The sequence below is a fragment of the Mya arenaria genome, chromosome 7 (genome assembly GCF_026914265.1).
Source record: "Mya arenaria isolate MELC-2E11 chromosome 7, ASM2691426v1".
NCBI classification, from domain to species: domain Eukaryota; kingdom Metazoa; phylum Mollusca; class Bivalvia; order Myida; family Myidae; genus Mya; species Mya arenaria.
Window position 1 is genome coordinate 62,294,795 of NC_069128.1, and position 17,725 is coordinate 62,312,519.

The 17,725-nt window shown below is 32.3% G+C and overlaps 1 protein-coding gene across 1 annotated transcript in view; it reads left to right on the top strand.

Moving 5' to 3' along the window:
• Positions 1–17,725, top strand: part of LOC128241322 (uncharacterized) — a 62,906-nt gene that overhangs the window by 32,472 nt on the left and 12,709 nt on the right. Inside the window, exons 6-8 of the mRNA XM_052958253.1 lie at positions 1,880–2,220; positions 15,746–15,835; positions 16,515–17,725. Of these exons, the coding sequence (XP_052814213.1) occupies positions 1,880–2,220; positions 15,746–15,835; positions 16,515–17,725 (1,642 nt within the window). The remainder of the gene's footprint in view (positions 1–1,879; positions 2,221–15,745; positions 15,836–16,514) is intronic.

The window sequence follows — 17,725 nt, forward strand, 5'->3', positions numbered from 1 at the left end:
CATGAAGGTAGGCAGTCGAGGGCTACCCGTAATTTGGTAAATTTGTATAAAACAGGTTTGTGTTCAAAATTATGTTTTGTCTAGCCTTTTTTTTTAAATCAAGCAATCCACCTGTTTAAAACAAATAACAGTATGGAACCTTGAGGAGTTAACTTCTATCTGAAAAAAAAAGATCTTTTGATTTTTAACCTGTTTTAGCTCGACTATTCGAAAAATAGGTGGGCTATACTACTCACCCTGGCATCGGCGTCCGGTTAAAGTTTTAGGGCAAGTTGGGATTTTCACTTATAAGTCAAATACCCTTCATTCAATTGACTTAATACTTCACACAGTTGTTCATGGCCATCACATGATGAGGTTAGATAACTCCATATTATCTTTTATACAAATTATGGCCCCTGATTGACTATGGAACTTAGGTTAAAGTTTTAGGGCAGGTTGGGATATTTACTAATAAGTTCTATACCCTTCAATCAATTGACTTAATACTTCACACAATTGTTCAGGACCGTTTCCCAATGAGGTTACATAACTCCATATCCTTAATACAAGTTATGGCCCCTGATTGATTTAGGTTAAAGTTTAAGGCAAGTAAAAGTTAAGGGCAAGTTGGGATTTTAATAAAAAAAACTTCTATACTGCTCATTCAATGCACTTAATAAAATTCAAAATTATTTATGACCATCTTACAACAAGAAACATGACTCCATTTTACATATTCACTTCTAAGTAAAAGCGGCGTAGTGGAGCGCGCTGTCTTATGACGGCTCTTGTTTTAATATATGTTTAATGTTAATGATTTTTTTTCTTCAAGTAATTGGAAATACTTATTCATTTTAAAGTGTCTTAAACAGGGTCTTCACTTATTTCCCTTTCCTTCGTTACCCACTGTGCACGTGCAGGGTTCTCTGATGTTATGTTGTGATGCTAAAAAGCTCTTATTTTGTATGCATTATTTTTTTGATTAACCAAACTAAAACATTTAATTGGTAATGGTGCTGGGCTGTTGTTTTTTTTAATGGTGATTTCTAATAACTTAACATTAAGCAGAATTTAATGAGGAAAATGATTTTAAAATTGTCATGAAATAAAATTATAGATAATAAAGTCATTTTGAGCTTGTCTGTTTTTAATTCTAATTGTCATAATCTTGGTGTTGTTGTTGTTGTCAACAGCAGCTGCGTCTTTGGCCATAACTCAAGAAATTCAAATGGAACTTGGTACTCATTTTGCCAGAAAAAAATAAATAATTAAGTACATGTACAGCAAGTCCAATTGACTGTGACTTCAATATTTGTTGTGTTATGACTCCTTAACTGAAATAGCACAGGCGAGCTATGGCAGCATGATATTTGCTTCACAGCACTTTTGTTCTTTAAACGGTTTAAAAACATCAGAGAATTTGAGATTTTGCTACTTGTGTGAAAGTGTTGCCAGGCCAAATAGAGCTGTTCAAGGCGTAATTATCTATAAAAGCCTTTTCAATACATATAACTAGATGAGAAATTGAAATCATTAGTAGTTTATTCTTCTTTAGAATATTTTTTTTTAGTTATATTAATTAATGCGTTAGCAAAACAATAATTTAACTAAAATTATCTGATATTTTATATTAGCATTTAGATATGTAATATTTTTGTTAGCTTATTCTACAAATTGATAAATCACAGAGCAAGATCATTCTGGTTTTATCCTCTCGGAATGAAAATATTTTTTTTTAATTTAAAAAGTAATATAATAATTTTGGCCAGTTTTTCTTCTTCATTATTATTCATTACATTTTATTATTTATTGTTATTAGTTGCACTAAAATTCTTTCTTGTAAACAAATAACTCATACACAAATGACTCATATTACCTGCCCATTATTTCTTTTCAGTGTGGAACAACTCTTAAGTCAACGAGAAATGGATCCGGAAACAATGCTTAGCAACTTGGGGTTTGGGGGTGAGACAAACTCCGTGGATTTCTCCCAGATACCCGACCGGTTCCTACAGCACCAGAAGTTGATGCAGGAAGCCAGTCTAAAACAAATTCTGCTGAATCATCCAGAATTGCAACAGAGTTACCTCCCTCTATTGGCTGCCAGCCAACATCCTGTTCCTATGGCTAGTTCCACTCCTCTGTCCCAGAGTCCTGCAGTGTACAAGAGGTCAGACAGGGAACCAGACAACTTTGATGTCACAGATGGGAAAAGGCGTCAGACAGGAAGTTCAAAAGGTCAGTCTATTAAATCTGTTTCAATTGCGTCTGAACAGACTGGTTCAGAATTGGGTGAAGAAAATGAAATTGACAGTGAAAAACTGATTCATAGCAGTCGGCTGCTAGAACTGAGTGGAATTGTACCGGAGAGATATCTAATCAAAAGTCCCAAAATAAAAACTAAATTAAATAGTCAAAAGCAAAAAAACTCATCCAATACCTCATTAAACAGTGATTCAAATGGTTCAATAGATTCAAACTTGGCAGAAGTGTTCGAGGGAAATATCTGCGTCAAAACCATAACTGCTGAAATACACTCAAGGGAGACAATTCCAGTACTTTTAACCAGCAGGAAAGATAACTCTAGCAATGTACTTTTGGAATAAATAAAGATTTCTGATGGATGTGATAGGCCTGAAAATCCGAATGAGAACAGATAGAGTTTAAATTATTCGCTTTATTGTTTTTTAAAGCTGCACTCTCACAGATAAACCGATTTTACAACTTTTTTTTTTTTGGTCTTGGAAAGCGCAAATATTTGCGTAAATATCAGCAAACCAATGATATGAGATTGCTGACAAAAGATCAGATCACAGATTTTCATATTTCCGTTTTATGACTTAAACCGTTACTAACGGTTTAAAAATGCATAAAACATCAATATTTGAACTTGAATATGAAAATCTGCGGTCTTCTTTGTAAGCAGTCTTATATAACTCGTTTCCATGCATTTTCGCAAAAATTTGCTCGTTCCAAGACAAAAAATAGGAAAGTTGTCAAAACGTTCAATCTGTGAGAGTGCAGCTTTAAAACAGTTGTTGTAGCATTGGCATCATTAACATTTATAGCAGCAGCTTCAAATTTTTGCATTCGAAATTGTTTGGTTAAAACTTACGGTGTCTGATACACAATTGTATGGATATTTTGGGTGTTTGGTGACCTCATATTATTTAGATATCGTTTGAAAGGGTTATATGTCAGTGCTCTCAATAAGAACCGGCTGCCGGCCAAAATGGTGGGTTCAAATGACAAATGGGCCGGTTAAAATTTGGAAAACTTAATGAATTTTAAACAAAATAAGTAGTAGCTGGTCGGTTTCTTTACTATTTGAGACGGTTCAACTGAAACTTATTGATGACCTGTATGTGCAGAAAAAATTACTGAAAATAATATAACAAACAATGGACTGATTGCTCAGAGCTTTGTTAAAGATAACAACATGATTAATGACATCATTGTAAACTTTTAAACATGAACTATTTGATTGTTATGTGCTCACATATTTAAATATAAACATATATATAAACAAATACAGCTGAAACAGTTGTCTCAAATTGTGTAAGAAATGTTGCAGATCACAAATGCATTCATAATACTTGCAGTATAAGAGCAGCAAAGATTTGAAAGTTAACAACGGTGACATTAACAATGTTGTTAACTCTTACTGTATTTGGCCTTGAAAATTGCAAAATTGGTAATTTGACATCCAATTTGAGTTGGAATAAAGAGCAGACTTATTTACTGTAATAACTTGATGTATAATGTATTTTGGTTATTTATTTCAAATATTGGTATTCAGTAAATAATATCTATACATGGGGTCACAAGGCATCAACATTTAACATAAAGGTGAAATGTAAGCTATCGGTGAATTGACTTATTTGTTGGTCTGATTCCTTAAAGATAATAAAAGAAATCTATACTTGTACTTAACAATATGCTTGGATAGCAAGTACAATAAATATGAAAATAAATGTGGAGTTGTGGCCCTTTGAACAGTGTTTGAATGTCCCTGCAGTTTCCTCTGATGTTTAGGATTATTATTGTCCAAAATGATAATTGGTCATGAAATATATTCACAACCAGTAAATTAACTGTATAAATTATACAGTAATTGTCAGTTCAAATATTGTATATTTTTATTTTCATTTTTAATCTGAAATCAGTTTATTTAAGAAAATATGTTGTTTCATAATTGAATTCCCAGGATAAGGTTAGGTGACCAATTCAAATAATACAGACAGAATATGAGAATTTATTTTTCATCCCTTGTGAATTTTTAGCTTGACTGTGGTGGGGGGGGGGGGGGTAAGAAAAAGGTTGAGATATTGTCATATTGCTGTTGTCAAACGATCAGTCTTCGGCAGCAGCCTTTGTGTGCAGAACTTTAAACTTGGAAAAAAAATAGAAATCGCTTGTGAGATTTCAATGAAACATGGTACACATGTTGAATGAAATTATATGTACTTGAAATGCAAGGCACATAACTGTGGTTTTAATATTTGTGGAGTCATTCCCCTTTTTAAAATGAGGAAAAAAACAGACAAGCTTTGGCTTCCGCTACGTCGCAGCTTGTTATTGTTTGACAATGAGTTTGTATAATGTACAGCCAAAGAAATATCAATTTTTTTGTTTCATTATTAAATTCCAATGATCTCTTCCATTTATTTCAGCAGAGTTTATTTTGAAATAAAAACAACATAGTCTTATTTTTCATAAATGCAAATTCTATAATGAGGAGAACAAATAGTCAAATTTACTGTTTTCACAACTATTAAAGGGACTAGACACCAGATGGTTTCAAAATCGGCAAATACCGTATTTATTCAAACCGGTGTAGAATTGTCAATACAAGCTAGCATTAGGCTGTTTAGACATGATTAAAAGAATATTTTGTTGCTGCCACAGCTGAGTTGACTCGTTTAAAATGGCACATAATGGTTTCCCAGTTTATAGTGTGTATATTTAGCATGCAAAAGTCACGTGATAATTAGTACAGATACATATACCAGAGCTATTTTTAAAATAACTTGGACTTACGTGGTAGACAGACCCAATAAATAGGCATCCATTTTGAAAGATACAGGTGTCGAAAAGGATGTGATACATTAGTAATTAAGATTCAATGCCTTGTACACAATGATTTTTATGTTAGTGGCATAAAAAAAAATCATTGTCGTCATTTTTTTTCGTCTGGTGTCTAGTCCCTTTAAATCAAATTTGAGTATGCTATACTGCTTTTTCATTGTTTGATCAGGTTTGTGTTTACCTCATGGCTGTGTTGATTATATAATAATATATGTTGTAAATGTTATATATAAGATATATATATTATTGTAGTTGTAGGAATTTTTAATAATTAACTAAAGATTTATCTTTGTTGTGAAGCTACATGTATATACTGCTGTGAATTCATTAATGTCTGTGGAACATAAATTTTTGTGGCTTTTCATTGGTTGGGCAATCAACAAATTCAAGATTCTTACATAAATTTTACCTAATTTTATTCTAATATTCAACAGCATACTGTGCCACTGTAGCGAATGTCATAAACTGCATAGGGAAGGTGAAGTAAATCATGTGCCCTGCGTGTGGTGATATTGCAGGTGATTAGCGATCGTGGTTTCGCAGTTTCTTTTTATGCCCCCACAAAGTGGCGGCATATAGGGTTGCCCTTGTACGTACGTCCCGAAGATTGTTTCCGATCTAATTCTTGAAAACCGTTTGTCCAATCCTCACCAAACTTTAAACACATGTTTGTGACCAGAATATCTTGATCAAGTTCGATAGTCATGGAAATCGCTTTAGTCATTTAGGAGTTACGGCCCTTTTTTGCCAAAAATACTTCAAAAATCATTATGGCTTATTTTCTGTGACAAAAAACCGAAGTGGGGGCATCCGTGTCCTATGGACACATTTCTAGTTTTTGTTGCAAAACTAAGTACTCGAGGAAATGTCAATTTCAGAAACACCATGAGATTATAGTTTTGCATTTTTTATTTTTATTTGTTTTTTCATGAAATGAAATATCTGAGAATAAGTCGCATTTTAAAACACCACGAAATTTTATGCCCACAAATATGTACGATTTTACCGTACTATAGAATAATGTATTTTGTGATTTTCTTCAAAATTTTATTACTCTGTTTTTATTGTCTGTGAATTGAAATAAGTCAGATAAATGCCTGTATTATGTCCATTTTAAATGTGTGCCATATTTATTAGTGTTCAATGCCTTAAATTCTATGTTAAATGCTTGAAAATTTGAAAATCGGAAATGAATCTTAAAGCTGCATTCTCACAGATTGATAAGTGTTTAGAAAACTTTATTATTTTTGTCTTGGAATGAGACAATTTTTGCGTTAATATCCGGAAACCAGTGATATAAGACTGCTGACGATCAGATCACAGTTTTTCATATTCAGCTCGAAAATTTATGTTTTATGGCTAAAAACCTAACTAGTGCTTCAAGAAATATGTGTTTTCAGTCTTATAAGCAATTGAGATCTGTTCTATCGGGAATTATCTTATATGACTAAATTGAAGCATCAAATTGATGCCAAAACCAGCTGATCCTGCGACAAAGAATTAAAAGAAAAGTCCAAACTGTTAATTTGTGAGAGTGCAGCTTTAAAAAAAAGCTATCGTTAAGTTTATCAATTTCTGTATATGTTTTAGATTTCTATGGCTAAATAAGACTATGGTTGTAGTCTTTGATATATAATTAGTTGAATCAAGTTATTTTGTAACACCTGTGAAAATGCTATGTACTTAAAAACAAAATGCATGTTATATGAATTTAAAAGTATTTTTTACTAGATTGAATATTTTTCAAAACCTTAGCAATTACATTTCTATAAAAGCCATGTTTCCATTTCACACATTGCTGAGCAAAAAAGTGTTAGTCATTCCCTGTGTGAATATGTTTGCAAGTATGATATACTACTGTGTGTTTTTTTGCATTTTTTTTAAAGTGTTACTTTTAAATGTTTACAACACAATTACATATGCCATATTGTTGACAAATAAACCTGTTGTCTGTTAAAACTAGACTTATAATGTTCGTATAGTCCTTTTCGTAGATGTGTGTTGAATTTGAAATTATTTTCGCAAATACGCCTTTTTGCCGCATTTTAAACTGTACATTTTTGGATAGTACGTACGGCTCCTGAATTGCAATTGGAACTTTCCAAAAATGGATCTATATTCTTTGTAGCCATTATGGTACAAAAGCCGGCTAAAAACTGTACCTACGCAGAGGATTATATAGTTGCCTTTTGCAGCAATGTTCGAATGGATGAGGCCTAAATTAAAATAAGTGTGTTTCTGGTTACTCAACAAGCAGTTCATCAGACAATATGTGCCAGTATCAGTAGGAGATTGTTAGAATATAACCGGGATATCGGTAATCATAATATATATGCTAATTATATAAAAAATAACCATCTCTGACTGACACAGCTGGTTCAGACCGCCACGGTTTAATTTGCCAATTTGTTATTATAATATTTCAAATGAAGCCTCGTCTTTTCCGAAGGTCATTGTCATGCTAACAGGTTAAATACGTCACAGCTTTATGACAGAAAGTAAACATACAGTAAAAAGATGAAGAAACTGACAGTATAATGTAGGTCTAATCACAAGTTGTACTTAGAGATAGGAGCTTAATTAGCTATAAAAGTGGGAAAGTAGGCACCTTTTTGACCAGTGGCTGACCATTTGCTACCAAAGGTCAAACCTTCATGTTTATTCAGGATGACAGTATACATCTCACAGAAAAAAAAATTATGGGTGTTAACTCTGATAAAGATTCCTAAGGATGACAATTTCACATATTATTATGTTAATTTACATTCAAAACAAGATAATTATGTTTGAGTGAATCCATCTTTTCTCAATTTTTGACTTAAAACAGATGTTTAATAAATTCAGGAGCGTTATCAATTCTCCATTAAATCAAATATGAAATATGATATATTGCTTGATGCATGGTTGATAGCTTATGAATCGTTACTTTTTTTTAACATAAACAGGTAAATAATTACATAATTTAAGGACACAATAGGTAAAAAAAATGAAGAAAATGTCACAATTATTAAAGTTTGAAGGGCCGTTCCCAGTGCAAAAGTTGATTTAAAGGACAAAAACATGAAATGTTTCAAAATTTCAGTTTTCAATTAGTTTTTAGGACCAACATTTAAGGTAGTCGCACCTGTAAAAAGAATTTGAGCAGATTTTACGAATTGGATTTATATCAGAATTTCTAAAATAATTTCAATTCTTTTATGATAACTGTAAAACATGTTGCAAAGGATACATGTTTAATTCTTGAAGAGATTTATCATTGAAACCTTTTTTTAACTTTTTGGCTTTCCCCACCCACTTTTGCACAGAGATATTAATTTGATATCAAGGAAAATGAAAGTGAAAATGTAAAAAAGGGCAAATAAAACCTACAATATCTTGGTTATAAGGAGACTGACTCGAAGGCTCAGATTTACATAATTTGTCATGAAACCACCATACTCCCATATTAAGTGACGTCAATAATGGAATCTGATTAGGCAAAAATTGATTATTACAAGAGAAATTCATGAATGTCACATTATAGTTATGACATTTGTAATGATTTTCAAGCTTATAGTTAAACTCATTTGATACAGTCAAACTTTGCTTGTAAAATGCCCTACAGGGTTCGTTTTTTAGTGATTGGTGCACTGTGGTGTAATAATGAACTTTGTTTGTTTAAGATGGATAACATCTCATTGTTTTAAAGTGAAAGTTTGAAGGAAAATAACTGTAGCCGTCTAAGGCCACCTAATCAATGAGTATATATCAAAAAAATCGTAACGTCAAGAATTTTAGTATAAGTTTGCCTTCAAAACGATCATTTATTGAATTGAAAGTGTTATTTAAACTTGATGATCAATAAAATATTTTGTTTCGAAATAAATGATATTGCCACTTGGATTTATCAGTTTGAAAAAATTATCATACGATAGGATGGTTGATAAAAACTCTGTATATTGCAATTTTATGTATGGATTTTAAATCTCTTTGAGCGGGATTAAGGTTAAGTGTTTCATATCTGTGCATATTGAAAAAAGGGTTGCTCCCTAGAGTTTAAAGTGTAGTCATATATCTGAATTTTAGGATTATTCTATTTTTCTTGTTGGGAAATGTTTAAATAATAGTTAGATGACATGAAGTAACATTTTGATAAATTAAGAAGAGGCGGAGTAAGTGTAGGGAACATACCCCTTCTTAATTATTTAGATATTACTTCAGACCATCTAACAGTCCTAGAATACTACCTGACATTGGCTTACACAATTTCATCGCAAGATCTGGTGCAGGGAGTGTGTATCGGATTAGTGGCAGTAAGAGTACGTTTAAACAATCGCGAAAGTTGAAATTCTTAATGATTAAGTCGCATAAGATCTTAATGGTTGCCTATCTGCAATTTCATTAGCTTAAATGTAGGTTGTGTTCTAATGCAAGTTTAATAACATTGTCTACGCTTTTCTAGAAATGAAGTCTTTGCAATGCCTTCAATTTTCTAGTATATACATTACCGTAGTTGACTAATTAATTGATTGAAATAATATTGGTGTAGCAATGGTCATTGGTTCTACTGTACTTATTCAAACTAATTATTCAAACTAATATTTCACTCTCCTATTAAACATGATGTTGCGCTCAATTGGGGTCTTGTGTTTTGGCAAAAACCATAGTAACGTGAGAAAACCCACTTGGGTGGCTTCCAGTGACCACAAAACAAACTCACATACAGTTAGGCTGAGATTCAAACCTTGAAAGCTATGATGTACTTTATCCCAATATTTCATATCGATTGCAGAAGGCAAAAAGTTTTTTCTAAGTAATATTTAAAGCTTTTGCTGAAGTAAACAATTAAATTAAATCGTGCACATCCATTCCGGCTTACTTTTGAATTGCTTCATAAAGAAAAACTAAGTTGTAATTTTTTTAGTGTTGGCATGTATGTCACTTAACTAACCAGCATTAATTTTATCCTTTCGAGATCAGTCAGGCAGAGACATGGGCATCAGCACTGAATGCTTTCCTTTAAATTTTCCTTCGACATGCAAGATACATCATTTGTCTATCCATTTTGACAGATCATTCAATAAAGCCACTCTTAATAGGTGTCAATTTGATCATATATTGAAGTTTTAATTGGCATTTTGTTTTCAGATTTGAAATTAAGTCATACATTACTTAAGTTTCATCATGATTAAACAGGCCTAAGTTTGCAAACTTTTCTGGCTTAAATGATGGATTCAGAGTTAAACAAATGGATTGATATAGTTTCAAGAATAAGTACGGCTTTAGTTTAGTATTAATGATGATGATGATGATGATGATGATGATGATGATGATGATGATGATGATGATGAAGATGATGATGATGATGATGTGATGATGATGATGAGGATGATGATGATGATGATGATGATGATGATGATGATGATAATGATAATGATTATAATAATAATAATAATGATAATAATAGTAAAAATCATCATAATAATATATTAAAACTTAATAATTTGTTATCTTATGTTCTTCGTTAAAGGGACTCGCTCATGTTTTTTAGGACAAACATCGAAAATTTAATGATTTTACACTTTTTAGGATTTTCAAAAATCTATTCAAATGACTATACGGCTGTGGCTTATTGGTGTTCATTCACATAAGTAAGTTAAACTACTCAATTTTAACAAAGTCTAAAAAAAAGAGTTCCCTAAATTAGTGAGCGAGTCCCTATGTCAGCCTATCTCGTATACATGCGCTAAAGGGTTAAATGTTGGTTTTGTGAAAATGTAATTGTGATATTTTGGTGTTCAAAGAGCTGGATTGCTACAGGTTGTGAAATGATTGGTTTAGTGTAAATATGAAGTTTGAATTTTCGTTTTAAATGACATAGCATATTCTTTATCAGGTCCTGTCAGCATGTTAGATAAAAAAGGACCCGTTATCTTCGATAATGTGCTGAATGTTTGCAAATTAATTACTGGCAGGCCAAATAGTGAAATATTTTATATTAACAAAGTTTAAACAGTTACATTTTTGGTATTTCTAACGCCCTTGTTTGTTGTTTTTTTGCTGTTTTTTTAAACTTGAAGTGTAATGTCTTATATTTGGAGTCATTTTTAGATGGTCTGGGGTTTTTTATGAAAAAAATGTCTGTATGTTGTAAAACCCTTGTGGGTTTTTTTAGGCAGTCATGTGAAGCAAAAGTCTTTAACCTTGGCCTTAACACAAAAACTGGTAAAGATCTTCTTAAAATGAAGTTTGGAACACATGTGGACTAAAAACACATGATTAAATGAGCGTTGGCGTTAAAGATCCATGGGGCTTTTGTTTACAGCAGTGTGCTATGTAAACATTCTAATGTTGGTCAACGATCATAACTAAGAAACCATTCAAAATATTTGTAAGGAACATTGATACTGACAACATGCATTAGTTTAGTAAGTTACACTACTCTTTGACACAGTTCAAGCATCCTTATTGCTTTGTACGGCTTTTGTTGGTGCTGTAAAATAAAGTTTATTCTTTAAGGTATTAGCCATATTAACGTTCAGATTATTTTTATGTTAAATTTATATTGATATATTATTTATGCATTGAGTACAATTTCGAGTAATTTGACAGCATAATGACGCTACCATCATGATATTAAACAGAGGTTATTAAACAAAATATATAAATGATATATCAAAGGGAGGGAATTAAACATAAGATAGCAATGATATATTAAAGGGAGGTAATTAAACAAAATATAATAACAAAATATTAAAGGGGGGTAATTAATGAAAATATATGATTGATACATTAAAGGGAGGTAATTGATCAAATATAAGAATGATATATGAAAGGGAGGTAATTAAATAAAATATAAGAATGATATATTAAAGGGAGGCAATTAGACAAAATATTTAAATGATATATCAAAGGGAGGTAATTAAACAAAATAAAGCAATTTTATTTATTTGTTTCTTCCAAATAACATAAATTTTTAAGCCTATCTCAAAATTAACTATCAATGAAAACTTAAGAAATACTCAAACTTAACATTTTGTAACTTTAAACTGGAACTTAAACAGCAGCATTTTTTGCATGAATGATGAATTGTTTATAGAATAGGCTAATGAATAGGCTGATAAAATATAGACAAAAAGAGGCCTTCATGAAATTTTCGCATGATCTCAAATTTGTGTCATAAAAACACTTGCCAAATGATTTTAATCATTTCATAACCTACCGTGTCTGAGAGCCATAAAAATCTCTTGCAATTTGCCTAAAGATAACAAGGTATTGCAGAAAGATAAAAAGGTTTTGTAACTATTGCTTTAATTGACACTGCAGATTTTAAAATCAGGAAGTGCTTGTTCGTGGTAACTATTGCTTTTATTGACAAGCAGATTTGGAATTGGGAAGTGCTAGTTCATCGTGGAGATCTGTTTTAGTTGATTGGTCAGTTCCAACTTCTTTTTGTTCTGATATCTTTTAGGTGAATTTATATAAGTAAGAGATTTTTTTGGGTATTTTAAATAAAAGGAGAATGTCATTGAATTAAATTTCAGTGTATGGCTATGATTAGAATATCATTCGAGGACACAGGTGCAGTTCTTAATATTCTATGAAAAGAAGGATATTTTCCTTGTATAAAATTCACTCCAATTTCTCTATCTTCAAATAAATATCAATGCATTATTTTTCTATTACAAATAATGAAATAAACATCCGCTCAGACTACACTTAAAATTCAGGATGCTCAGCTGCACATAAAATTATTTTAAATGTTGATGTTGGCTTAGATTTAGATGGAAAATGGTCGGAGATATACGGGGTCTACATAGAAATTGTACTGAATGAACCAGTGTTAAACATGCAGGATTTTAAGCTGATGTGTAACTTATACACAAAGATCGGAGATTACAAGAAGTGCACTAATGGACACGCAACGTGATACTCATGAAAAAAGGATATAATTTTACAACTAGGATTGCACATCATTTAACAAAACGCATAGAACGTCGATGAATATAAGGCATTGCACATTGGTTAACTAGAGGAAAATCCCCAGTTGTCAACGAAATGTTGAAATGTTACTGGTAATATATATAATTGATATTAAGTATATAAGCAAGACGAAAATAGCCAGTATCTCATAAGATGTGACGTTAAAGAGCTTATTAGTGGACAGATCATCTACAATGAGTTTTAAGTTTGGGACATATTTTTTGATCACATAAATCAATATTTCGATTAGTGAGTAAAGGACTCTACAGTTTCTGTTCATAAACTGTTTTTTTGAGCAAAAAGTAAAAATTTAGCTTGAAACAGAAAGTATCATGGAAAAACATCAATTTTACAAGAAATAAAGGAAGTTATTTGATGTTAAATTTCGAAACTGAAAAAACAGAAGGGTTGAATAGAATAAACAATCTTATTTCAATATCTTAACTGGATATTGATATTTCGAAACAATTATATCAGAGAAAACAGGATTATAGGGGGTTGCTGTTTTAAAAATAAAAAAAAAAACAAATAGTAAGAAAAATTAAAAAAGGACTACAGTATGTGAAAAGGATTATGGCTTAAGCTGAGAATATTTTTGGTATAAAAAAACAATGTATGAAAAAAAATATAAAAATGGACTACAGTATTAACAGCACCCTGATCACGAAGTAAGAGTGTCCTGATCACGATAAGACAGTAAATATGCAGAACCTGTACTGTTCGTATCCACCTTTCGTCTATGTTGAGGAACCGGAGCCGGAAATGGACTGGAGAATTCCAGGTACCTTGTTGCTGTGGTAACCCTGTTGTAGTTGTTGTCATGGCTACTTTGTTTTTGTTACCATAGTCACCACAATGTTTTTATATTTTAATATTGAGTTGATGAGTTGATTTTTAGCTTTTTTGTTGTAGATATTGTCAGAAAAAAAGTTGATGTTGTCTTAGCCTTGGTGTCAGCTTTCTTCCTAGGCGTTGTGCAAAACAGGAGATTGAAAAAAATTGAGTGATAGTGTTGACACTCTGCACAATTCAGGGCTTCCATTAAGAATGTGAAACTGAAAGTATGAATATCCTTATCATTAATATTGGGAGTTTTTCACTGAAATGTGGAAGTTTAAGTCTCTCGCATACCACAATTTATTCGACTTTTTTTCAACTTAGAACTAATTTGTTCAAAATGAAATAATTTTCAACTACATCTTGCATTTTTTATTTTTTTATAATTATACATTTTTCTTCAAGAATTATTGAAAATGTAACCATAAAAGTAATATTGACACCAGGTTTTGATATTTTGAACTTGTAAGTTTTCAAGTTTAGAAGGTTTCTCCCAAATTATGGAAGTTTGTACTGCCAAGGAATCAAGTTTTAGCCCATATCTTACGTGACGTACAATGCAACTTCTGAACATCTTTTAATGGAAGCCCTGCTCTGCCCTCTTCATTGTATTTTATTTTTTCGCTACTTTTGTTCAGTTGCTATGATTTTGTTTTTTATGCACATTTTCAAACAATCATATCCAATTTTGTTATCATGTCACTGTATAATTTGATTTTCAGACTTTTATTGTATTGTTCAATACATCGTTGTTGTAGTTTCTTTAACATTTGTTTTCAATGTTTTTGTTAGTTAGAAATATTTGCTGTTTAATTAGTTGCTTCAATACTTGTAGTAAAAACGTTGTTTTGTTGAAGTTTTTTTGTTCATTCTTTACTTAATAAGGAGACCTTTGTTCTAAGTGTGCATGTTTTTTGCTGGAAAAAAGTCAGAGCTATTGTTGTAGCCCCAATGTTCGCGATGTCATGAAAATGTCATGCAAAAACTTAATAAATATCCCATGGCATTAAATCTATATAAATCCTATTCAGAATATTCTTATCAAACTTCATATAATTGTTACCAGTGACAATATACATTTTTTAAGCTGTCTAAGGCCCATAACTCCAATATCCATTATTTTCAAGTTGTGCCCCTTGAACACTTAAGCAAATTTTAGGAGCGAATGCGCACGCTTGACATTCTCTGGGCAACAGTTACTTTCCGTAATCACTGTTGTCGCATTTATCACCCAATGATGTTCAATATAATGTGACAGCATTAAAAATCATGAATTTTATTTTTATTTCTACTAGGAATTAACTTAATTCATCAATAAGATTAAATGAAAGAAATATTTCAGAAAGTAAATAGCCGAAATCCCACTTTTTTGTATTTGGTAATGAATCGTTCTCCTGCTCATCAAGGGAGATCACTGCGTAAGGGATTGCTGCTTAAGTTTCCACCACCCTAAGCTTTCTTGTTTTGCACCGTTTTGCTTTTTGTACTCTTCAAGATGAGTGTGATTTTATGTGTTTGGTTGTAAAAGAAGAGAGCATGAATGTAAAAATAATCTGTAATATTTTATCAGGGGTTGATAACAAGCTCAGATAACGAATACTTAGAAACTCAAACTTTTTTTGTGTGTTCAAAGGTATCACTGTCAAAGTTTGTTTATTTAACACAACTATTAAACTTGAGTAACACATTGAAATTCGTGCATTTGTACTTGAAAATTCAAATTTAAATCTTTGACTCAATTTGACCAATCAAGTTGATCTCTGTTCTTGCTCAGGAGTTATTGTTTTGAAAAGATATCCTACAATACGGAATGTGTTAAGTATCGGAGTTATATTTTAAGTGTATTCTCATTGCCCGTGTTTCTCGTTGGTTCCAGGCTCCATGCACACGTCGTTCCAGAGCGTGATGCGGGGGATGAAGTTTATTAACACGGCACAGCAGCGGGTACACGCCCCGTCGTCTCCTGGTATGTTCTCAATAGTAAATTTTTGACTTCTTTTTTTCATGGAAAACCGTCTATCGCACATAAGATACTGACAGATAATATTCATTTATCATTTTTAGTTTATCTCTTTTTATTAGGAAAAGATGGGGCTCATAAAACTTCTTAATTCAATTCCAAACTAAAGTCACTTTCCTAACTTGGATATCTCTTCAATCATATGAAATAAAACTTAAGAATTACCAAAACACATAGATTTAATTAACATTGACCTAAAAGTTGCACTCTCACATATTGAACGTTTGACAACTTTTTATTATTTTTTGTCTTGAAACGAGCCATTTTTTGCGAAAATCCATGGAAACCAGTTGTATAAGACTGTTGACTGATTTTTATAATTAGGTTCAAAAATTGCAGTTTTGTGCATTTTTCTTTAACCATTAGGGTAGTAACAGTTTAGGCCATAAAACATTAATTTTCGATCGGAAATATGAAAATCTACGATCTGATGCAAAATTCACACAAGTCTTCATCTAATACCATCAAGATTTGATTATGTATAGTGATATTTATTGCCAGGCTAAATAATTAACTTTTTCATTTTGTAAAAATAATGATATAATGGTATATTGATAATAATAAAATCATATATAAAAAAGTAGGTGATATTATTATGTATATGTTCAAAATATATATTTTTCAGATGAGGAAACGAGGATCATCAGCTCTATGCCGAGTATCCTTGACTTCAAGAATCGGCAAGCACTTGCCAGACAAGGTTTCTATGGTGACCAGTACTTGTTACATGAAAAACATGACCTCAAAAATGAACCCAAGTCTCGAAAGACTTCTGCCCTCTCTGCTGCAGAAAAACGAAAACAATTCGTTGATAGAGTTAAAAGTAAGAGTAAAAACTGGTCCTTTACTGACGAAGATATCGAAGAACAATCAGAGGGAAGGTCTCGCCAGCGAGAATCGGTCGATAGCTGGGATCGTGGTCTGGTGCTTAAAAGTTTCAGTGATCGATTTAGTTCTGATTCTTCAATGGAGAGTAATGACTCAATGGATGAAAAACAAAAGCTTAGGAGACAGAGTTCAATAAGTAACTTGAGAAAACAATATCAAGATACGATTCGTCATAGTATAGATCACGGTGATTCCTACCCAGTCTTTACCTTAGATGAAGAAAGTGACCCAGTAGAACCCCACCGTGGTATAACTGAACTTCGTAAACGCCAAGTTGATGATCTTATGTTATCAAAGATTGATGATGGTGACTATGTGGCAGAGCCGTCGAAAATACGGGAATTTCGAGGGGATTCAGCCCTTATCCTTGCTCAAAAATCCACCCAGTCAACTCTGGTTGGATCTCCTGTGACGCCTAGAGAATTTAACTATTCATTTGACGAATCATTGCGAGATGGGAAAGAGGAATTTGATTTTGAAAGCCCGCCTAATTCAAGCAGAAATAAGAAAGTGAAACTGAAGAACGGCGTTAGTATCGTAATTGAGGAGGATATTTCGGATGAAAATAATGCTATTCAAAGGGAGGTAAATCCTCAGTTGCATATCACATCGAATCATGAATTATCTGCCCAGCCAATGAACCATAGGTCGGACTCTTGTAACACTCTTGTAGCACAGGACAGTAACTATGAAAACGACCTTGTGGAAAATGGTGACCTCTCCTCACGACACGGAGAGTTCACTGAGGGTCAAGGTCAAGATCCGTATCAGTCAGATGCTTTGTCAGAATCATCAAGCTCCCTGATAAGTGGAGGAACAGTGATTAGAGGATATTCTCCCCGTGACTTTGATGACCTTTCAAGGTCGTCAGGTTCATACATTGCAGAGCATCATCGTCTTAAACCAAAAGTCCCAAATCCCCCGCAGGAGTCCTTTGAACTTGAGGAG